Raw genomic sequence first — 24,233 nt, 5'->3', positions numbered from 1 at the left:
TGCTGAAGCCCTAAATGCTTACTCTACAAACACAAGTGTAGAGCAATCTTATTTGAGATCCAAAACCATTTGTTATGTGTTAAAGAGTACAAGTTGCTAATCTTATTGCCTTGTCAAGATGTTCAGACCTCTAGGACATGGTTCAAAGCGTTCTAGGAACCAAAAGATGACAGGGAGAGATGAATTTCAAAGTATCGATGCTCTTTTGGATTTTTTTGTGCATTTCCTTGTGTCTTGTATATTTGGCAAGTGAAAACTCATGAAAACAGGGGAGAGAGAGAGAGAGAGAGAGAGTTTTGGGGGCAATGATGAAGCTACTCATCAAGATGTTTATCCCCCAAACTGCAGAGCATTTTCTTTTTGATCTTGATTCTGCCTTTGGTGGATGAAAACTCATGAAAACTCATGAAAACATGGGGGGGGGGGGGGATTTATCATTTATTGCAGCCCTATTTGTAATCAGAACATAATACAAATAGCAAAGTGACCCAATTTATTATTTATGACTCACCCTAGACATTAACAGTAGATATGGTTTTGTTGTTCCAAAGATCTAAATTTACAAATTATGAACTATGAAGTGGTCCTGTGGGCGCACAGGTACCAATTTTGAGAGAGTTCTTTGGCATTCTATGGGAAAATTTGGGTATCCTGGACCTATCCTATCTGACCGTGTATTTGACTGTTTACAACTGAACTCTCATGATTAATTTTGTTATTTTTGATTAATTTTATACAGATGCAAGTATCCTAAAAACTAAGTTCGTACTTTCTCTTGGTGCTCATGTGATCTTGGGCCCAGGAGCTAACCGTAGTCACCAAATAAGTAGCAAGGATAGACATGGGCGGTAAGGTGTATGAGGTTGTTGAGCTTGACCATGGGATTGAGCGGTGATGAAAATTAGGCAGCATATACTTTTTGAAAGGGCAAAATGGCCAACTAAGAGCCCTAGTGTTTGCCATATTATATATTCAATAATATTGAACAATGGAATGGTCAGTAACCCTCATCAGTCATCACACGATGGTAGGTGAGGCGTGAGACCAAGCTCATTAATCATTATGGACAGAGAAGATGATTTAATAGATGCCAATTGGCTTGATCCTACTACTGTTGTATGAGATTTGGTTTTCAGTTTTTAGTCTAGAGGAAGTTCTTGGGGAATTAATATGTTAAATCCCAGTGCTGGTTGTTCATTTGCTTATTTACAAAATAAAACTAAATAAAACTGGTTCGGGGATTCTTACGAATCGCTAGAAACGTGTGGCTGCAATTCACGGCAGGTAGAGAGTGGGTAGGAAATCCCGTTTGATTTATTTGATGGTGTCTCTAATTACTTGGTATGCATACTAGCCCACGGGCCTGAAAAAAAAAATCAAAAATATAAGGGTAAATTGCAAATTAGTACCCCTGGACTAGGGGTGATCATTTCAGCCCAGCCCGGCCCAGTTTAGATCCACATCAGGTTCACAAATTTTAGGATCGAGCTTGGGCTTAATACTTCAAGTTCGATCTGGGCCTAGCTCGGTCCGTATATATTTAAACTTACACATTGTGTATAATTATATATGTATACATGTTATTTTACATTATATTATATATTATATATAAATATTATAACATAATTTGTATTATATAATGTATAAAATAAGTTTACATGCATGTTATGTCATTTAATATAAAATGATATGTATTGTTTTATATATGAAAGATATTAGCCCAGAATCAGGCTCGGCTCGGGTCCATATAGACCTGGGCTAGGGCTTATGTTTTAGGCCTAGGCTTAAGTTATAGCCTTTATCATAAGCAAGGTTCAAAGTATCGATACGATACGCGTATCGGCAGTATCGTATCAGTACTTAGAAACGCTTGAAACTCTTTTTCTTTAGTTTTTTTTTCAAATTTTAGTGTTTTGGGAAGTTAAAAATAGGCTTTTTTATTAAAAAAGTTGGGGTTCCGAAACACCTGAAAACAGGCGTTTCGGAGCGTATCGTTTTCAAAAGATACGATACGATACGTCTGATACGGGGCGTTCCGTATCAATACTTTGAACCATGATCATAAGTGCAAAGCATGGCCCGAGCTTGGCCCATGATCACCCCTACCTTGGACTTTGGGCGTAGTTTCACTTTGGATATCCAAATTTCAAAACTTGCCAATCCAATACCTGAATTTCTAAAACGTTCCAATTTAGTCCAAAATCTTTAACCGCTACTAAGTGATTGTATATCCTTCAGGTGTCATCTAATTTTTTATCAGTTACCCAAATGCCCAAATTTCTTTGAATTGGGTGGTGGGTTTGAGGTGTTCACCATTGCTTTGATTCTCAAGGAAGAAGATGATGAATAGTGTCTTATTTTAAAGGGTTAAGTACTCTGCAACCCAATTATCAACACTCGATTTTTGCTCAGTCCACCACTTGAACCTCCAATTTACCCCAAACACCCGATCAGACCATTCCAATACTTCCAAAACACCCAAAACCCTAAAATCTCAAATTTCATCCCCATAACCCTCAAATCCACCGTTGAACTTGCCCGATACCTATCCGATCGCTCTGATTGACCCCACCACCACTTACACCTCAACCATCAGATCAGATACAACCATCAGTTCCCAAACACCCCCAAATACCCACTTGTGAAATCTCAACCCAGAATACCTTTGTTTGCCCTTCGATCACACAAAAATTTTGTTTCGAAGCTCCATATTAGCCGTATCAAACTTTTCTAGATTTGCCCAATCCGGGCCCGACTAAGCCAATTTGACTCCACCAATCAACCCAGAACATACAAAAACCTCTTTGACCAATTCCCAAAATACCATCTCCCCTAAAATTACCAAAATATCCCTCCATCCAAAAACTACCAAAATTACCCGAATTACCCTTTTGACCAATTCCCAAATTATCCCTAACCATATTACCCAAAATATCATTGACCAAAATTACCCGAATTACCCCTTTGACCAATTCCCAAATTACCCTAGACCTAATTCTCAAAAATACCCCTCCTTCCAAAATTACCAAAATACCCTTGACCAAAATTATCCGAATTACCCTTTTGACCAATTCCCAAATTACCCCTGGTCCAAATTCCCAAAAATGCTCTTCCCAAAATTACCAAAATACCCTTTAGACCTAAAATTACCAAAATGGCCTTCATTCCTCAAATTACCCAAATACCTCTCAACCTGCCCCTTCAAACCCCAAATCACCAAAATTCCTTCAAAATTACCAAATTGTCAAATTATCCCCCAAAACCCCGGCTTACCTACCATAAACCCCCTTTTTTCCTCAGTTTTGTTGAAACCCCCTTCCTCCCAATTATAAATAGGGAGGCACTATTCCCAATGGGGAAGTCGAAGGAAACGTTGGGAAAGGGGGGTCTCGTTCTCTTGCTATTTTTGCTGCCGAATGGGGGGTTGAGAAAGAGAGTTCTGAGAATAGAAAATCAACAGGATCTGTGAGAAAGAAAGAGAGATGGGAGGGAGAGAAGAAAATAGAGAGGGTTGGGCGAAGATTTTGAGAAAAGAGAGAAGATTGTGAGAGAGGAGCTTGTCTGAGGGCAACATAGAAGAAAGAGTGAGAAAGCGAAATAGCTGAGAAAGAGTGGACAGAAAAGAAAAGGGAGAAACCTCTATTGTCACTGCCGATTATTGCTTCTTCTTCTGAATCAGTGTCAACCATCTCTGATACACCCGTTTCCATCTCGAGGTAGGGTTTTCGGCGCCACCAAAACCCAATTTTATCCTGAAGCCCTTCGCACGAATCCTGCAGTATCATCAACGTTAAAGCCACAAGAGGTAAAACTCATTACCTCGTCCTCTTGCTTGAGGGGTTTTAGCAGTTTGAATGTAGTTTAGTCTTTATTTTTTTGCCTGAGGTGTTTAAACAGTTCGCATAGTGTTTATCTTTCTATCTGTTTTTATTTTCACTGCTTCTTTATTATCGACTTGCTTGCTACGGTGATTGTTTCTTGTTGGTTCGGTTCTGCAATCGGAGTGTTCTCCTGCGACCGAGAGGCTGGTGTGTTTCTTCACTCTTCAGACCAGTTTATTGAGTCCGAAGGTGGGGTTCTAATAGAAAAGGGGTGAGGAATACCTCATCCTTTTTCTCAGGCCCCTACATCCAAAAGGGGATTGGTGGAGAAGAAAGAAACACCAAGCTCCTTCGAGTCGCTAGAGAACCTGATTCCTAAACCCATCTCAAGCAAAAAAGAGATTATGGTATTCGCATTGACTAGAGAGAGGGATGCCTAACCCCTTCCCTCTCTCTTTCTCAACTTACCCGGAACGGCCTTGTCCTGGCTGATTGGTACAGGTAGTCATTCTTAATTCTAAGTGATTTCGTAAAATTTAAATCTGGGAGACCCGTCACTCCCCATTAATAACTCTTGATGGGTGGCGACTCCATAGCATTCAGCTAAGAAGTGAACATACGTGGAGGGATATCCTATCCGTGAATTTGGCATCAACTCTCAGGATTCATCCCCCTCATCATTCTCCCTATTTTAGAAGGTAAAATACAAAAACCTCCCCAAAAGTTTCTGATAATCATAAAAACCTCTTTTATAGTTTCATTTTCGACAAAAACCTTCCTTCCATTACCTTCCCAATGGAAAATGTAGATTGATGACCCTATTTTAATTCGACAAAAACGTTAAAAGATGACCGTTAAAGGAGGTTTTTGTCAAATTAAAACAAAGTTATTTCAATAATTTTGTATGTAAAATAATTTATAAAATGGTAGAATGGATATTTAGAAAAAACTGGTGTATCAGTCTAATGTTTTCTGTCTGGGAAAATAACAAAAATGAGGTTTTTGTTGAGTTTATCAAAAGTTTAGGAAAGGTATTTGTTAAAATAAAACTATAGGAAAGGTTTTTATGATTATCAGAAACTTCAGGGAGGTTTTTGTATTTTACCCTTTTTAAAAGGTAATTTTGACATTTTCAAAAATTTAAATTACATATTCATCACGTGATACAATTGAGGGAAATTGGGGTACCAAAAGCTTATCGTCTTCGCTGAGACTCTTTATATATAAACTAGTTTCGACAGGGAATCAATAATGTTAAATTTATATTTATTAATATTTTAAATAATTATTAAAATTTTAAGAAACGTTTATTTCAAAAATTAGTTTTTTAATAATTATTAGAATACGGATATTTTTATTTTGTTATATGATATATAGAGGGTTAATGATCAACTAAGATTGATAAAATATAAGTAGAAGTGGTTTTGGATAATCATTTTTGCATTTTCTATGAATAACCATGTGTTTGAATGGTGGGGGCTGTACCATGACAGTGGGTTGTGGTTGTATGCTTTAACAACTTCTCATAAAATGACATATGTCTAAATTTCCATAAAAATGAAAAAGCCTCAGTCTTAACAAATACGACTTAACTACAATCTTGCCCTCAACCTCTCCCTCTCTTTCTCTTTCTCAGTCATCGTCTACGTAGATAGTCTCCTGTTTAAACAGTCCCCCAAATACGTTCCTGACCTCTGGTTTCACCTCCGCTGCTTTGGGTTTGGGTTTCGGTTTTGGAGTGCGCTCGGCCTCCTCCCTCGGCTTCAAAGTAGCAAGTTTCGGGGTGGGTTGTTTGACAACCGCCTTCTGAGCCGGCAACTTCCGAGCCTTGGCCTCACCCCTGATAGTAGCAATCTGCACTTTCGGTCTCTCCTCCTCATCGGGCAGCTTTTGAACGGCCGTTGCCATTTGGGTATTCAACTTCTCCCAAGAGAACCCTGAACCGATGCTTTTTGCTCTATTGATCAGGCTCTCCGTTGATGTTCCCGCGGCCTCTGCCTTCTTGCGCGCTTCTTCCGCTAGACTGGCGGCCCGAGCTTCTTGCTCTGACAACTTTTTCACCTCTTCTTCCAGCTTCTTAGCTGCTTCCGCCGCTTCTCGTGCTCTCTCACTCGCTATTATCGCTTCCTCTTCTGCCTTGGCCTTTGCCAGTGCTTCTGTGTAGGCTTTCCTCCTCCCATCTTCAGGAATGACGCTAAACAACAGACAACCCCAAACAAATATACAGGCTACAGCTCAGAAAAGATTGGAACTCGGAAGGCGCTCCATTTACTCTAATAATAAGTTTCATTTATTTACCTGAACAGTTCGTCTATGGGCTTCGAAGGAGACGACGGATCCGTTGACACTTCGACAACCTGAACAACAGAATGATCACAGTGTTTAGTTAATCACCAGCTAAAATCAATAAACAAGGAATTTTTCCATTCACGGACCGACTTTGAAAATTTGAATAGTATGCTCTAACACAACACCAACCTTATTTTCTGTCACTGCCGTATTGGAGAATACATCTGCCACAACCGATGCTATCTGCGACTTCGATACCTTCACCACAGAAGAAAGAGAGTTATTAACAGAGATATTCAAATTAAAAGCAATCTACTGTATTAATTAAGACAAAAAAAAAATGATTATAAAATGGAATAAAACGCATACATTAGTGCATTACTTTGTAGTCGTTTGGGCCGGCACTCCCTTCGGCCGATACGACGACATTGTAGGAGCTCTCCGGCGAGAAATCCTCCGTCAAGCTCGTCTTTATCAGGGTGTAACTGACGTCCGTCTCCACCACCTTCTGCAGGAACTCCGTCACCGTTAACGGTTGCGATCGGGAGAAGAGGTTGTTGAAAAACGACGAGATGCCATCCAGGACGTTGTACATGGACGGGGGCGAAATCGATTTCCCATCGTATATTATTGCCACGTGTCCAACACTCGCTAACTGAGCAGCTTGGATGACTTTCACTGCATCGGATGTGGTGACCTCGTTTCTGGGCCCGTTCTCGGCGGGACCGATCGTGACGACGACTTTGCTAGCATTGCCGATCGCTTTAGCGATGGACTCTGGGTCTTGGAAAGTTGATTCTACCGCATTTAGGCGTTTTGATTCTTCAGTAGAGATAATCTGCGGTCTCCATGGACCATTGATCCCCACGGAGTAGGACATTTCAGTAGATCAGATATATATAGTTTAAATATTCTTTCAGAAAATAAATAATTAATAATAATAATAAAAGGATCATATTAGATTAGATAAGGTAATAGTAATTATCCAATCGATTCGAGGCTAGCTAGCTATTTATCTTTAAGTCTTAACCAACGATATCTAATCCAGGAAATGGGTCCCACCCCACCCGAAAGAACAAGATTTTGAGAGTGAAAGATTATCACATCTCTACTTGATCTGGATGTATGTAAAAGGGGCCATCAACCATCAAGATCATCACGGCCGCATCACCGTCGATTCAATTGAGGAGAGAAATTCAACAAATCAGAGACGGCCAAATTAGATTAGAAGCGGATGGGGCTAACCTTGTAGTTGGCAGCGATACGAGCAAGGTCTTGGGCGGCACCAAGATCCGGCACACCAGCCCTAACGGAGAAGCCTTCGCGCAGGAGCGTCTGCGCAATGCGGATGCCCGTTTGCCCAGTTGCACCCGTGACAAAAACCGTCCCAGGATCCTTGCGTCTCGGGTTCCCCAGCGACAGAGCTGAAGATGGCTGACTGACAACCGGAATCAGAGACCTTACATCTGGAATCTTTCCCAGGTCGAACTTGAAAGAATTGGCTTTGTTCGGCCCTTCTGTCTGGCGTTCGCCTGCCGGAGACCCACTCTCGTTCTCGCTATCTTCTTGCCTTCCGGGACCGAACGAGGGAAATGCACCAGCTCTTTTAGCAGCGAATATGGTTAACCTTGGGTTCTTCACAGCGACTCTTGAACTAGGTGTCGTGGTGAGAAGAAATGAGTTAGAGGTGAGCGTAGGAGCCATCACTCATCAGAGAGAGCGTGTGAGAGAGTTTGATAGAATCTGGTCTGGGTTTAATCCCAAATTTTTGTTTGAACAGGAGAAAGGCTGTGTGTGCACAGAGGGTTGTTTATCTGGATGGGTGAGGTTAAGGAGCTAGCCTATGGGGCTTTGCCAGGTCACATGCGTTTATCTTCATGAAAAAAATTGGACACCAGACGTTTCCATGTGGGGCTGCCAAATGTATCCATTTGTACGAACTAATTCTATTCGAATCCATCCAAATTCTTGGATACCAGACGTCATGCGTTTTATCTTGATTCTTGGTAGGGTGTTGGTAATAATAATAATAATAATAATAATAATAATAATAATAATAATAACCGAATTGTCTGGCAACAGACAACCCAATGCAAAGTTCAAACAATTACTCAAGCTATGCAACTCTTTCATTTGCACCTACACCTGGCAATTGGGTTGGGTTGGGTGGGGTTGGGTTAAGGTACTTCGGGTTGATTTCGGGTTGGGTTGTCAAATACTAAACTCTAATCTTAAATGTTCGGGTTAGGGTTGACCTATGGGTCAATTCAGGTCGTCCCAAAAAAATAATTGAAATTTAAAAAATAAAGAAAAAATATATAAAAATGTCAAAATTAAAAGAATTAACCTTAGAATTCCAAATAAAAAATAAGAAACTTAAACATTTAACAATTTAAAAAGTAAACAATAAAAAGTAAAGACTAAATAGAAAAAATTAAAGAGCGGAAACTTCTACCAATGCATAAATAATCCCAATTAGACTTGACAATTGGGTCAACGTGTTGACCCATGACCCAACCCAACCCAACCCAAAAAAAACTGGGTTGGGTTGGTTCATTTTCACATTCGGGTAGTTAAATATAAGACCCTAACCCTATTTTCCGGGTTGGGTTAGCAGGTTGGGTCAACTTTTTGCCAGATCTATTTGCACCCAAAGGAAATGCTCAGTTTCCAAATAATCTAACTTCAGTAAGGTAAATCACATCAAAAGAGGACACAACCTTGGTAACAGGAAAAGCTATGCACCACTGTTTAAAAAATCAGACCGGAGTGGTTCAACGTGATAGGCCCTGGTCGATTTTATCATATCCCTAAAATTGAAATTCACAAAAAAAAAATGCCCAATACCGTTTTTTCTAAAAAAAATTGCCTCTTTAGTCTTAAATCTTAATTTTTATAATAAAAATTAAAACTAAAATAAAAAATAATTGTACACCCTTGAAGTTTTAGATCATTGCTAAAACCTCCCCTAAAATTAGATAATTGCAATCACCTCCTCTAAACTAACACATTTGCAAATAAATCTCCTCTGATAAAATACTCTGAAAAGAGGCATTAAAATACCCATGCAATTACTATTTGATGCTGGCAAGCTTTTTAAAATTGAACCGGACAACAAACCATCCAGGGGTCCAATTCCCAGGTCAAATGATCTGGCCATTCAAACCAAACGGATGGCCCATTTGACAAAAAATTTGAAAAACGTTGTTTGGGTCGACAGTTCGAATGGTTCAACTGCCCAGGTCAGCGGTTCACCGACCAAATCAACGATTTTTGGCCAAAAAGCAGTTCTAGGGTGAAACGGAACCAATCAGGTGACCAGTTCCTAGTTTTTCTGGTCCAATCCGGCTTTGAAAACATTGGATGATGGCTTCTGTGAAAAAACAATACAAAATTTATGAACAATAAAAAAAAGAGAATTTAAAGTTGTAGTTTTACCATTGAAGGATTGATATAAAGGACAAATTTGAAAAATAAATCAATTTCAGGAAAGAGATTGAAAAGGCTTTGACTTTTCAGTAACAATTCATATGAAGAAAAAATTAAAAAAATAAATAAACATTTTGGTCAGAAATAACTCCTTAGGTATTTTAGACATTTTCATGCATTTTTTTAGAGGGTTCTAACATAGGGGGTCTAATTGCAACTATGTCAAAAATTCAAAGAGGTTACCACACTTCAGGAGAGGTTTCAGCAACTTACCTTTCTTTTACTTGTTTTGGGTGGCTCTGCAATGTTCAGTAATTGGGGGAGCCCCTAAACATCACGAAGGTATGATTCCCAAGGTTTTAAAAACCGGAACAAGCAGGGAACTGTTCTGGGTCCAGTTTTCGGGTCAAACAGTTCAACCATTCAATCCGAACAAAACAGACAGCCCCCTCTAACAAAAAATAAAATAAAATAATAAAAATTTTAAAATATCCAAAAAACAGCCAAAAACTACTCCCATTCAATCACCTGGATCAGCGGTTCATTGACCAAATCAATGATTTTTTGCCAAATAACTGCTTTCGGGTAAAATGGAACCAATCAAGTGACCGATACCCAGTTTTTCCGGTCCAACTATCCCTTCCAATCCGGTTATGAAAACATTGATGATTCCTGTGTACCCGTCCTTGTCCTAATGGTCAGAGGACTCCGATCTTTGCAGAGATCTTATCCATGTTCAGAGTTTGAGAGTTGAGAATAAGAGATGTGAGATTGAGAGTTGGGAACATCTATTATACTTGGATATGGATAGATGGAGCGTTCTAACTCTGACCTTATTTTTCATTGATTCCTCTTTTTATTTTATTTTTTTCTTTTTTTTTTCTTTTTTTTTGGGGGGGGGGGGAGCGTAGATCAGTGCTTCCTCTCACTTTTCCGTTGAACCACCTCTTCTGGAAAGATACTAGATATATTTATCTCTTTAGGCATCTATAGTTGCAAACTTTGTATATTCAGACGGTAAGAAATCCCTGTTTTGAAGCTCCACCTATGACCTAACATGCCTCGGTCACATCCAGTCCCAGCTCATCAAGCCCATAAATGGACCCCGCCTGTTTTGTGGGCCCCAACTGAAGATGGATTGACAGAAACTTCCTCCCTTATCTATCATGGACAATATCAATATCTTTTGTTAGACCCTCGACCATCAAATCTATCTTGATATCCCCAATTCCAAATAAAGCCACAAGTTGTCATCAAAGCAACACATTCCACATGAGTAAACTTGTTCAAGTTTCTCCCATAAAAAAACATGTTCACTTTCCTTCCATCTTTTTCTCCACACGCCATTCATCCATATAGAAATTTTATATTGATAACTAAGAAGGTTGTTACAAAAGGAAAAGAGAGAATACAAAAGCATGAGAGCCCTTCGAATGGCCACGACCTGAACATGCAAAACATGAATGCTACACAACCCCACAAGAACAAGACCATTTCTCCGTTCTCCCGAACAAGTCAATTAAGGATTCCAATAGATTAGAGTTTGAACACATCCAATGGAAAAGAAATACAAAATCATTCATAATCATACCAGATTTGAGACGTAACTTGTGCTTTGTAATCAAATCGAATTCAGATCTCCCACGATACCGTTCAAGAACATGCAGTTTTCTACGTTTAAGAATTTAAGATACGCACAAAACTAGCATGCCTGGATTGGATCTTTTCAACTAAAATTGCAGATTCAACACCCATAAAACACATTTTAATTTTGTTCTTTCTACGAATACAAATATCCAAACCCCAATCTACATTGATACTTGCAGATGATGAGATAGAGAAAACTTGTAAATACCAACCACACCTATGATAACCAAGTCAATAAGAAATTCCTTTTGAAGTTTGAACACCTCAAGGTTAAAGACAATTAGAGTTACCAAGAGTCATGTTCTGATCAGACTGATCTGAATGCAGTAAAAGCATGACTTGAAATTTGTGCGGTTCCTCCCGACACCCCAAAAATGTAATAACAAATCTGAATAAAGTTTATCCGTTTATTAACTACTTGCCACTTCCATAAGACAACAATCGGTCAATGTATGCACCACATTAAGGATGTAAATCAAAATTTTCCCGAACTGAAGGATTTCAATTACATGAGGTTCGGATTTTAGCTCAGGCTAAACAAAATGCTCCACCCAAACCCGACCCTAGTTGCACCCCTAATTATGCCGACAAAAAAACAGAGGAAATGACAAACAGCTGAAGTAGAGCAACGGTGAATAAATGGTTTGCCAATTCCCCATTTGCCATGCACATGACACGAGAAGGGGTATCATTGTTTACAATGTATGCCTCCTCTAATATATGACATAGCCTCGTCGGTAACTTTTTATGAGCCACCTCCCATGGAAGCCCCTTAAGATAAGAAGATTTTATCAGAATCATAGAGAAGTTGGTGCAAGAGAAGGATGTTGAAGAAAGAGACACTAGAGACAAGGATCCATGGTTTCCCGTGGTGGCCCGTGAACATGGACATGAGAATCAGAATCCTATGCGACCAGGAGTCTGATTCAGGATGACGGAAAAAGACCAGGAACACATCTAAATTTCTAAATACAGTGTGCTATTAAAATACTTCACATATTTTAAACTCTAACCAATGTTGTCAGACTCGGACTGGACATTCGATTCTATCAGTAACTGGGTCACAGGTCGAACAATTAATTGGTCAGGTTCAATTGTTTGACTAAATCAAATAAAAAGTAAAAAATAAGAAAATAAAACAATGTTAAAATAAAAAGAAATATTAACTATTAAGACATATAGAGTAAATAAGATTAAAACAATAAATTTTAGAGGGTATTAACTATTAAGACATATGGAGTAAATTTGACTACGTCAACATTTTCAAGAACCATACATCCATAAACTGTTTTGCCCGCCTGTACCTGGTTCTGATGGTCCTACAGTCCTGTCTGGTCCAAGTCTGACGAAACTAATTTTGACATCCTATACCTATAGAAAAAAAAATGTATTTATCTTTTTAACTTTTGATGTGTTCAATGGGAAAGACGGCATTTATCATCTACATTTGCTATTCTTCCTGTCATATAAGAGAGAGAGAGAGAGAGAGAGAGAGAGAGAGAGAGATGTTACGCGTCCCTCAGGATCCTACAGAATCTTGGTCCAGAGTGTCTGACACAGACACTCTATCCATTTAGGAGTATATTTTGTATCCAAGGAAACCTCATTCAGACATTCAATTAGCAAAAAGAACCCCAAAATTCATGAAACCAAAAACCCGTGATAAGTCAATTCACAGAAATCGCACACAATCAGGATTCCATTTTGTTGTGGCAAAAAAGAAAATCTCTCAGACCACAAGACAAGACTTCACCCCTCAAAGATACTCCATTTACCAACACAAGACATGATAAATGGGGGAAAGGACAAGGCAGACACCACAACCAAACTTCCAAAAGCTAGAAAGGGTAGGTTATCACAGTCCGAAATGCTAGGATGCATCCCATACTTGTTTGAAACCCCAAACTATAATGCTCTCCAACTAACCTCCATAACCAATTCCCCAAATAAAACCCAACTAATTCAGCATGGTCAATCATCAACTACCATTAGCTTTAAAAATGATGCCAAATGTGAAGATGATCCATTGATACTAGTCGTAAAGGAAACCTTTTTTTTATAAATGATATAAACTTTATTAGAACATAGTTAAGTATCACAAGATTACAGAGTACAACCAGAGGAAGTGCGAGATGCAGCCCCAGCCATATAGCCAGATTACAACTGAGCCCAGAATAATTCAGACTTATGCACCCCTGTTTTGCAAAGAAATCAGCCATCCCATTTGCTGACCTCCTTTCCCATTGGACTGAAATTGTCATCTCTGACCAGCCACTTAAATTTTTTCATGTATTTTTTTGTATTTCCAATTTACAGTTTCAGGTTCCTTCAACCATCCTATTACCAGTTTAGAGTCACCTTCAATTAACAATCTATAATAATTTAAATCTCTAGCAAGCTTTACTCCTTGCAGGACAGCTTGGAACTCTGCAAAAACGGAGTCCCCTACTCCAACTGGAGCTGAGAACACAGTAATAACATGACCTTCATAGTTTCTAAAAACTCCCTCTATACCAGCCGGGCCTGGGTTCCCTAGGCTGCTGCCATCAAAGTTCAGTTTGATAAATCCTTCAACCGGTGGTTTCCAGCCCACAACAGGTTTACTCCTTGAAGAAGAAAATAAGTTTAGAGACTTGGTCCACATTAAAGATCTATATAAGATGCAATCATGCAATCCAGAACTGCTTCTTTCTTTCTTTATCATTGAACACTCTGCCACTCCTTTCCTCCCACACCGTCCAAATCAATGCAGCCCTGATACATCTCCACAGAATTTTACCCCCTCTTTGGCCAACTGAAGGTCGTTGGTTCAAAGAGACTTCTAATCTGAGTAGGCAAGCTCCACCTGTGACCAAGAAGCTCAAAAATCTTTTCCCTGAGACTAGCAACAAAAGGAAAGGATATCAGAAGATGGTAGCAGTTTTCTCCACTTGCTTTACACAAGGTACACAAGTTAGGGGACAGGCACATAAAGGGTCTTCTTTTTTGCAAAACATCCAAAATGTTTATTTTCTTATGGAAACTTCCCAGCACAAAGCCCCAACCTTGGGAGGAATAGGTTTAAACCAAATTTCATCAGCAGTGCAAGGAAGAGAGTTTGGGTCTGAACACAAGAAAGAGAAAAAGGAGGCACAAGAAAAACGACCTTTGGGGTGTGGAATCCAAATCCGGCCATCTGATTTAGAGAAATCCAGGGCAACAAAATCAAGAATTTGTAACAACAAGGTCGCCCTTTCTGATTCAAGGTCCCTTAAATTTCTACTTAACCCTAAGTTCCAGCTTAACCCAGTCAACTCAGAAAGGGAAACAAAGTGAGAGACAAGTTACTTTTTAAACAAAGAAAGAGAAAACAAAGAGGGGAACAGATCTTTAAGGGTTGAATTACCAATTCAAAGGTCCTCCCAAAAAAGAACCTTATATCGAAAGCAAACATCATACCTGATTTGGCTTAGGAACTGAGGAAGCACTCCACAAATAGATTTCCAAGGAGAAGCCAAAGTAGCCCTCGACGATACCCCAGCATCCCAGCCAAAGTAGTCCTAAAAGAAACCTCCCTAAATGCAAAACTGTTCCACCACCACATGAGCTCTGAACAAAGATGGACGCAGTACAGAAATTAGTCAACATGAATTTGACTTAACTAATTATCTGCCTGGGGATAACTTCATTTCCAGACCCGCCAACATCTTCCCTTGAAACACCCCAAGTCCTAAAGGAAACCTCTCTAAATGCAAAACTGTTCCACCACTACATGAGCTCTGAACAAAGTGATGCAGTACATATAGGAAATCAGTCAACATGAATTTAAGTAATTCACTGCCTGGGGATAACTTTCCTTTCCAGACCACCAATACTTCCCTATATTTTCAACAGGTTACCAGAACTCCACAGACTTGGGATCAGAACCTAAAGGAAGACCAAGATACCTAAGAAGCCAAGCCTCCGCCGCTGAAACATAAATGAAGCACTAACACCAAACTCCAACTCTCTGTATCAACATTTAGGCCAGCAATCCTACTCCAGTTCAAATTGAATTTCAACACAAAGGCCCTACCCATAAGCCTGTAAATCATCTTTAAGTTTACCATCATGGCCTTCCTATCCACCCTAAAATCAAGAACCAGACCCAGATTTTGTGCCTCAAACATCAATCTACCCAAAAAAATACTCACTAAAGTAAAGATAAATGGGATAGAGGGTTACCTTTTTGCCAAAATAAAAAAGAGATCCACATCCAAGATATCCTCGACTTGGAAAGAAAGAAAATTCCGGTAAGTTATTCCATTGACACTTAAGAACGGTCCCTTTTCTAGACATTCAAACTATTTTTTTCAAAACTATTACATGTTATTTAAAGAAACAAGAAACAATGAAACTGTACTCCCTTTAAGTTTACTCATACATGTTAGACATGTAACCGTTCAAATTCCAATGCTGATGAGGCATGTAAGACATCCCTAAATGTTTCCCCAAGGTGCCAAAAATATGGCCATGTTTGGGTTCAAAACTTTATCCTACCACATGCCATCATCACAAAGCAAACCTGTTGGGGGGAAGACAACCCTTCGGCCAAGCAACCACTCTAATAATTTATTGCCCCAGGTACCATGTCATGCTTCTAATAGAATATAAATTATGATATAAAATATTTGAAGAGGAAAAAATTACAATGGAAAGAAAAAAACATGAATCACCAAAAAACACATTCCCCGACTGAAATTTCAATGATGCAACAAATATTACATCATATAGCTTCCCCAGCTTGGATTCTGAGGAGAAAATGCTTATCAGAATCCCATATATTACTAACCAAAACAACCAATTCATAAAACAATATCATCAAACTCCAAAATGCAAGTAAAGAGTGAAAGTGCATAAGCATTTGCATAATTTGTTATTGCTTACACATACATGGAGATGCCGTCCAGAGAAACTTAACAGCTGACATCAACATCAAGACAGGATGGTTCAGGAGCCTATATCACCTTGGTGAATATTAAAAACAAAGTCCCCGGAACAACTGTCAAACTGCCAAGTATTCAAAGGTCAAACCAAAATACAATATAAAAGATCTCAAGTATTTATATACAAAGAGGTTTTAGTCAAGAGAGACTGGAGTCTTTCCATCTAAAAATCCTGTAAAGCATGTATGACATTTCACCTGAGTTGATGTTCAATAAGTGGTTCTGCACAAGGTCCTGCTCAACCAAGTCATCTAGTTGACAGTATTCTCATCTATCAATCAACCACAAAGCCGATTTAGTACGAACTTCATCTTACAAAAGTGTCAAGACCTTTAGGCTTTATTTTACAACTTATTAAGCAATAATATTTATTCGATTGACCTTGTTAAGCGTAATTGTTATTTTACCAGGAACAGTACAAAAACCCACATCAGAGTATATAATTTAGTGTTACAGAAAGTCTTTTAAATCCACTTCATAAACATCAATCAAATGATGAGATGGTCTCATATCCACCCAGTTAAGAACTCCTACAAAACAATAAACTAAATTCCCAACAAAGGGAAAGCAAATATTACCAGAAAATCTAGCAGCAAGGTCTGCACAAAGTTGCACATCAAGAGAATAGCTCAGGAAATCCTCATTTATCCAGTTCAGCTGCCAGCAGTAAACACAGACTACATTAAAACAACTATGCTATATAACAATAACATTCCCACTTTATCAAAACATAAGATTGCTAAAACGCTAAAAGTTACTCTTCAACAGAAAAGAAGAAATAGTTCAATGTATCCAAAACAACAAAAACATATTTAGTTATTGATGCCCTTCTTTGCTCTTAGTGATTCAAGAGCCTTCTTTCGCAGCTCAATTTCAAGCTTTTTCTGCTCAGACTCTGTGTCATCAGCGCCACATGGATGAGATTCCCTCCTCAAGTCAGCCTCGTCATCTGAATCATTGCCATCATTTCGGTTTTTCTCGAAATCTGAAGGCGGAGTCACAGTATCCATTGACTTGGCTTTCAGCTTGGCTGCACGCTTTTCTTCCTTTCTACGGTGCCGTTCTTCACGTCGTCGGCGTTTCTCTTCTTTACGTAATCTCTTTTCTTCTTTCCTTCTTCTTTTTGCTTCCTTCCTTTCGTCAATTTCAGAATCATGACACTCATCATCTTCCGAATTCATTTCATGTCTATCCATTCTCTTATGTTTTCTCTTCTCCATGTATTCCAACCTGTACTTATCATTTTCCTCAGATTCAGAACCGGTAGCAATGGCCCGGTTTTTCCTATCAACCTTTTTCATTGATTTGTTAACAGCTTCCATTTTATGAACCCGATCTGTGCCTTCAGAGTGGCTTGAACGAGAATGCTTCTTTTCATCAGATTTTTGGCCATCTCTAGGGTGTGATCTTTGTAATTCTTCAATTGGAGAATCCCTTTTTTCATCCCTAACACGATCCAATGAATAGCTTTCCCCCTCTGGTCTCCCTGGCCCGTATTCAATTTCTTCCAGCATTGGTGATTTTTGTTTAGTAGGACTTCGAGGAGGATCAGTCCTTGCTGAAGCTTTCTCACTGCAGAAGAGCTTGGTATAATTATACCTCCAGGACTTGCAATGTAGGTTTTTCTACAGATATCTCCAGATGAACAAGAATAAAACAAACAACCAAGATAACTCCATACCTCTTTTTTTCCCCGTCTTTCTTCCTTAATAATGTGTCATTCAGATGACTCCAATCTTCACCAGACCCACGGTGATCTAATTTTTCAAGAGAGCACCTTTCCTGCCGTAAGTTCCTTGAAGGAGATCTTTTCCGACTATCAATTGGCGGTGAATGCTTAGCTCTTTTCCGTGAAGAATCAGTTCTATTATCACCACCATCCCTAAAATAAATAAGTCCAGCATCAATGAAAAAATAATATAAACAAATGGAACCCAAAATTTCAATTGGAAACTGAAAGAACAGTTGAATATCAATTTGACCTGGCATGACTAGTTTCCTCTTCCTCACTTGTTACTGAGTTGTCATGACGTGAAACATGTTTTCTTGGTTGCCTAGCAGGAGATGGACTGTCACGATGGTATAATCGTTCCCTTGTTTGCCTTACAGAGCTCTCAGACAGACTGTACGTACATTTAAAAGTACAGAAAAATGTGAGAACACCAATTCTAGAAATGTGCAACATAAAGATTATGACATTTTCAAACAGGTATACCATGATACAGACCTATCTTCACTAGGACTCATTCTCCGTTCACGTGGTGAATTTACTGATGGACTTCGAGACATTTCTGGTGATGGTGAAATAGTGGGCATCTTTTGGCGGGCCTTTCTTTGATCATCTGGATCCCGTTGTGGTGACCTCAAAGAAATTGGTGGTCGGCGAGAAACAGAGACTGGCTCCTTGCGTGCATGAATAGACCGATCAACCTCCTCTCTCTCAGGGGTCTTACGCACAGGAGACATTTTCCTACAGGATCAATATGAAGAGCTGCATCAGATGGTAAAACATGGTACAACTATAAGGTTACCAAAGGATCTAGGTTGAAAAGGATAACCTATTTGAGTTACTGTAACAATATATACCTTTCAGAGGCATCATAACGGTATCTTCTGTTGTCTACTCCATTACTACGGAGATCACGATCCCTACTCAAGCTCCTTCGGCTCCGGTATGCAGGACTGTGACTTCTATAAGGACTACCACTCCTGTAAATACATGATTCCATCAAAAGATATAACCTCATAATAAAAGATAATATTAAAGCATATCAAATGTTATAATACCTGTTTCTTTGTCTAGGCGATCTTCTTCTATATCTTGGGGACCTAGGAAGAGGTGACCGCCGCCTCCCTGGTGATAGAGACCGACGCCGAGGTGGAGATAGTGACTGCCCAAGAGGAGATGGAGACCTATGCCGTGAAGGTGTTCGTGACCGCCTACGAATGGGGGGCCTCCGTCTCACAGGAGACCTATGCCTTGGAGGTGATGGAGACCTTCGACGCAAAGGAGGTGGGGATCGACGCCTCACAAGAGATGGTGATCTACGTCGAATAGGAGATGGTGACCTACGTCGAACGGGAGATGGTGACCTACGCCGAACGGGAGATGGTGACCTACGCCGAATAATAGATGGAGATCTGCGTCGCAAAGGAGAAGGGAGCCTACGCCGCACAAGAGAAGGTGATTTGTGTCGTGAATGAGGTGACCTCCGCCTTAAAGGAGACCGAGATCTTCTTGGTGAATGCCTGCGATGTGGAGAAATAGATCGTCTTCGTGGCGATCGATACTCCCTTTCAGGAGAATTAGAGCGTCTTCGTGGTTGAGGTGATCCAGATATGCTTCTTGATTTGTGTCCATCACTAAGATAGGTACATATGGGTCAGTTAAAACAATGAAAGTTAGAAAAAAAAAGAGGGGTAGGTGTTAAGGCTCCCCAATACATCATGTCATGCCTTGGGACAGGAAAATTAGATTTCTTATAAATTCCCAAAAAAAGATAGACAAGAGGTTATTCAACGCTAACAAATCCAAGAAATCTTATTGCTATAATATAAGAAACATACCCTGAGTAGCTCCTTGAATTGGAAAATGACCTACTGATAGACCTGGAATGTGTGCTTCTGGAAAAGAAACCAATGAGAGTATGTACACACACATGTATGTATACATATATTATAAACATGTTTTCCAAATGTAACCCAAGTGGGGAAAAGAGAATTATATTAAATGCAAGAGAAGAATAAATACCGATGAGATGAAGGGGAGTGATCAACTAAGTGCGGTGATCTAGAGACCCTGTAAAGAAGAAAAGAATGTCATTTATAAGTTCAGAGCTTCAAATACATGCTAAAAGAAACAGCTCTATATATTCTAGTAGGATAAGTGGATAACTACAGCCATCTGAACTTGTAAGTTGTAACCACCCAAGAGACCAATCACCACTTACTTCACAATGCAAAGAAGGAGATTAAAAAAGTTGGAGTGATAGAGACCAAAACTGGGAACTATACATTGCTTGCTAGACTAAAACAATTTGCATAAAGTGATAGAGACTAAAACAAAACCGGGAACTATACATTGCTTGCTAGACATTAAAAAAAAATCATAATTAGACTAAAAAATGGTAACATCTCACATATTAGATAACCAACCCTATACAACCCATCAAACCAGGACATAGGATGTCAATCTGTCATGCCAATGTATCAAGATATAGATAAGAATGAAGAGTAAGAAAAATAATTAGAAAAGTTATCCACTTAGCATTAGTAGAGGCATGTAATAAAGAGGAGGAAGAAAACATAGATAACTTGAGAAAGAAAGTGCAACTAGCAACAAACAGGAATAAACAAGTAGGCAATATACTGCTTAAGAACATAGTTGATCCTAATTATTGTATATAACAACAAATCCAAGATTAAATTGATCAGGTAAATAGAAGTATCATTCCAAGATATACAAAGTGGAGGCCCTTTTTTTATTTGTCTAGTTCATTGTAGTATTATTAATTTAACTGAACAGTGAATATTTGGACAAGAACAATTTTAGTTCTTATGTAAACATTAAGTTGCACAGAAATCCCAGAACAAGGTACATTGTTACTGAGACCAGTCTTGCTAGACTGGCAAGGTTACGAGGTGAACTAACACCATTATGGCGTCATGCCATCCATTTTCCCAATTTTCCTACACTGGCCTTTGGATGAGTTACCATCAACGACAGCCAAATGGATCCAAGCAAAACAGAAGCAACTCTAGTTTTGGAACCTAGCTTATAAAACAAAGCAATTTTATACAACTCTAGTTTTGGCAAGGTTATGCTTACATGTCGCCCATTCATTTATACAGCTGTGGCAGTTTTGTCTACAAGCACCTCATGAATAACATCAAAGGCAAGATGTTAAGTGTTCATAAACATAATTAAGTCAGCATTTCATTTCAAGGGAAACTAGGAATGCGAAATTCATAAAATCATAAATAAATGATGGTAGCACTGGATTGAACACTTTAACACTACAATTTTTTATAGGCAATCACAATGCACTTTAACAGCACCAGTCACAAGGACAATTATACATATTAAAAAATACAGTGTTTTTTCACCATGGTAATATGTGACTGGCTACAGAACAGACTTAAATTCAATAGCAAGAACACAATCCGACAGTCCAACTGGACATAGCTGATAAAAAACAGGCCAACTGGACATAGTGCATTGTATTCAAGCCTAGTTACAACTGCTTGCTATTCTGAGAGGATATCAACATTTGAAAAGTTTGTTCCAACAAAAATAAATAAACACTAGGGACAACTGGTGTTGACTTCTTTACGGACTTATTATAAGAAAGCCTATTTCAATAATCCATGAGGTGCAATCCCTCACAAAAGGCACCTCAAGATGTGAAATGTGACTCTTATACATTGAGGCATGCCCTTTGTGCATAAGCTTCATGTGCCTCCTTAAAGACTTTTTAGGCAACAAACCGAAAATGCCAAAACAGCCAAAGAAAGAGACAATATGACAGAAAGCAAATCCTGCAAATGAAAAAGAAGTGGATGGTATCAGTTCTAACCTGTTATTTCCCCTAGACCCATTTATCCCATCAGCTTCTTTTTCTTCATCAGGATGAACACTGGATGCTCTTGACTGTGAACGCCTTGAGATTGGGTCAGATGCAGAATTAGTGGTCCTCAAGACATCAATCTCGCCGTCCTACAGTAGTTTGAGGTAAAGAATGATATGAACCCAAATAATTGCAGAAGCAAGCTGAGTGCAAGAAAAGATATAAACGGAAGTTAAAACCAGAAACCCCAGTTCGAGAAAAGCTATCTCTGGCATAGAATGAATAAGTTACCATCTTCTTCATCTTCTCTCGCTCCAGCTCTCTTAACTCTTTTTCTTTCTTTTTCTGGATTTCATGTGTAATCCGATCTGCCTCAGCCTATGATGACCATAAACAGAATTAGGAGAAAACCAACACCAGAGCTTCAACAATGAGAAGTAAAGCAACAATTCATATGAATATAAACCTTTTTCTTCCTAGTTTCCTCTTCCTTGGCATCCAAGAACTGTTGAGGGACACCACTCGCATTTTTCTGGGCGCTGAGCAGAAGAGTCCAAAGCTCCTTCATGAACTTTCCAGTATTTTTCTCCATGAACCCAGTGAGCTGGATCTGAACCTCTTTCCCATTCACGTCCTACAAGAAAAAAGGAAAGGATAATCGACGCTCATTACTGATCAACAAAAACCATTAATCTTCAAAACAACATCCAAAGAGGTTCGGAGTGAAGGAAATAAGCTTACTGCTTACCTTTCCATCAAGAAGTCCATATATGAAGTTGATTAGAACTTCATCCTCGAATCCAAGAAGCTCGGTCACCCTATTAGCAATCCAAGGCCTAATAACATCCATCTTCACCTTCGTCATGTCCACCTATATGCATAATTTTGATGATAATTAAGTTACCAATTAGTTGTTATACTTATCAATCGTTACTTTAGTACTAATGAACTAACCCCAATTAAAACTTGTTGGATCCTACTAAACCCTAGCTTTCAGGTACTATAAATAATTACCGAAACTGAATATTCTTCCTTCTGATAGTTTTCTTGAAACTGAAAAATCAAAGTAAAAAACAAATGACAACTACGAACCAGATGATCCAATTCAGGCGAGAACTTCTGGGTTTTCAATAGTTTCGCTTGTTTATTCGAGAACCGAGTGTCTTGATCGGCAGAAGTGCCCTAGCAAATCAATGTCGATACAAGTTCAACAGGAATCAAATACTTCGAATGCAGAATCTTACAGAGACGCATAAGATCGATGAGTTCGGATCCTAAACCTACAAATGCATACAATCTCATTTTCTTAATTGAAATACAAAAGAGATATTACCCGGAAGAATCCGCCCGACATCTTCTAAGGATTTGGTAGCCACCAGCAAGCTTTCAGCAGAAAGAATTATTAGAATTTGAGGATGAATTGGGGAGCGGGGAAGCGAGGGATTATAGCTTCGCGCTTTATCGGCGTTGCGCCATATTCAAGCCAAGGTTTGTGAAGAGGAAAGGGCTGCAAACGAAGCGACTCGTATTATCTACAACTGGTTGAGTGGCACGTGCAAAGATATGGAGAGATACAGGAATGCAAATGGATCGGATTAAACCCGATTCGAATATATCCGAATCTGTTTCGATAATGTAGATTCTATAACCGATTCAATGATCCGATGGATCTTACAAATATTAATTCGAATTCGATTTGCTAAGATGTTGGATATGATATGTGATATTTAGGGGGTGTTTTACAAGAGTCCGGATCTCATGTAGTCTGAATGGTGTGTGTCGGACATCACACAGTTTACAATAGCACCTCGGTTCACATGTGCAAAAGTTTTCTGTTGCTTGCATGATGCAATTTTTCATCTTCCGCAGTTGCATCAGACACATCATGTGCCCAAACCCCCTGCAAGCAATGGCACATGTGTCGTCGGTGGAACCGGCCTGGCCGAAACCAGTTGGCGGGCAATCATCGATGGCATCATGCGCCCAAACCCCTTGTAAGCGATGCCATCTGTGTCGCTGGTGGAATCGGCCCAGCCAAACCAGTTGAGAGGCAGTCATCGGCAAAGGTAAAGAAGTGGATTGAGATGAAGCAGAAACGGTGTTGCTGCAACTTCCGGCTGAAACCAGTCATCGAAAATGGTAGTAAGCTTTGTCGAGAGAGGGGAAATCGAAAACGGTAGCCAATGGTTTCGTTTCCAACCGGCGAAGAGAGCAGCAAAAATTCCAAACGTCTCTCACGGTGCTGCTGAAACCAGTTATCGGAAACGGTGGCAAGCTTTGCTGAGAGGGGAAATCACAAACGGTAGCCAATGGTTTCATTTCCAACCGGCAAAGAGAGCAGCAAAAATTCCAAACGTCTCTCAAGCTTTAATTAGGAGTGGAAGCCATTAATGATTGCAAGTTTAGAAAGAAAGTTTTGCAAAGAAATATCGGTTTTTCTTCTACTCAAATTTTCAATAAAAAATGGGAGTCATCTGCAGATAGACTTAACTTTTCTCCTGTTGAAACCCACTTCC

General features: G+C 39.3%; 2 protein-coding genes and 1 long non-coding RNA gene across 11 annotated transcripts; 1 reads left to right on the top strand and 2 right to left on the bottom strand.

Moving 5' to 3' along the window:
- The first annotated feature begins 1,844 nt into the window (after positions 1–1,844).
- Positions 1,845–7,042, top strand: LOC148801939 (uncharacterized). Its single transcript, XR_016082223.1, has 2 exons — positions 1,845–3,805; positions 6,625–7,042. It is a non-coding gene; the product is annotated as an uncharacterized LOC148801939 (long non-coding RNA).
- On the bottom strand, positions 5,342–8,126 carry PTAC16 (plastid transcriptionally active 16). Its single transcript, XM_010258528.3, has 5 exons — positions 7,356–8,126; positions 6,493–6,948; positions 6,300–6,368; positions 6,120–6,178; positions 5,342–6,015 (listed from the first exon to the last, which is right to left on the bottom strand). Exons 1-5 carry the CDS (start codon positions 7,812–7,814, stop codon positions 5,454–5,456), a joined length of 1,605 nt encoding a protein of 534 aa, XP_010256830.1. The 5' UTR covers positions 7,815–8,126; the 3' UTR covers positions 5,342–5,453.
- A 5,073-nt stretch (positions 8,127–13,199) lies between these two features.
- On the bottom strand, positions 13,200–23,256 carry LOC104597120 (uncharacterized). Of its 9 annotated transcripts, none has more exons than XM_088897274.1 (19): positions 23,051–23,256; positions 22,810–22,899; positions 22,466–22,588; positions 22,184–22,351; positions 22,009–22,095; positions 21,727–21,866; positions 19,902–19,949; positions 19,718–19,774; positions 18,938–19,513; positions 18,737–18,859; positions 18,378–18,620; positions 18,133–18,273; positions 17,832–18,032; positions 16,729–17,722; positions 16,348–16,421; positions 16,098–16,214; positions 15,390–15,435; positions 14,625–14,774; positions 13,200–14,067 (listed from the first exon to the last, which is right to left on the bottom strand). In XM_088897274.1, the coding sequence occupies exons 1-14, from the start codon at positions 23,069–23,071 to the stop codon at positions 16,963–16,965; spliced, it is 2,778 nt and encodes a 925-aa protein (XP_088753400.1). In that variant the 5' UTR covers positions 23,072–23,256; the 3' UTR covers positions 13,200–14,067; positions 14,625–14,774; positions 15,390–15,435; positions 16,098–16,214; positions 16,348–16,421; positions 16,729–16,962. The 9 variants fall into 9 exon arrangements, with proteins under 9 accessions (XP_088753400.1, XP_088753401.1, XP_088753402.1 ...); XM_088897275.1 differs by having other exon boundaries at positions 14,625–14,752; XM_088897276.1 differs by lacking the exon at positions 15,390–15,435 and having other exon boundaries at positions 14,625–14,752; positions 16,092–16,214.
- Positions 23,257–24,233: the final 977 nt, after the last annotated feature.

Source organism: Nelumbo nucifera, chromosome 2 (genome assembly GCF_055504915.1).
Source record: "Nelumbo nucifera cultivar China Antique chromosome 2, China Antique-T2T, whole genome shotgun sequence".
NCBI classification, from domain to species: Eukaryota; Viridiplantae; Streptophyta; class Magnoliopsida; order Proteales; family Nelumbonaceae; genus Nelumbo; species Nelumbo nucifera.
The sequence above is the reverse complement of the archived record's forward strand: the minus strand, read 5'-3'. Positions and strand labels throughout refer to the sequence as shown.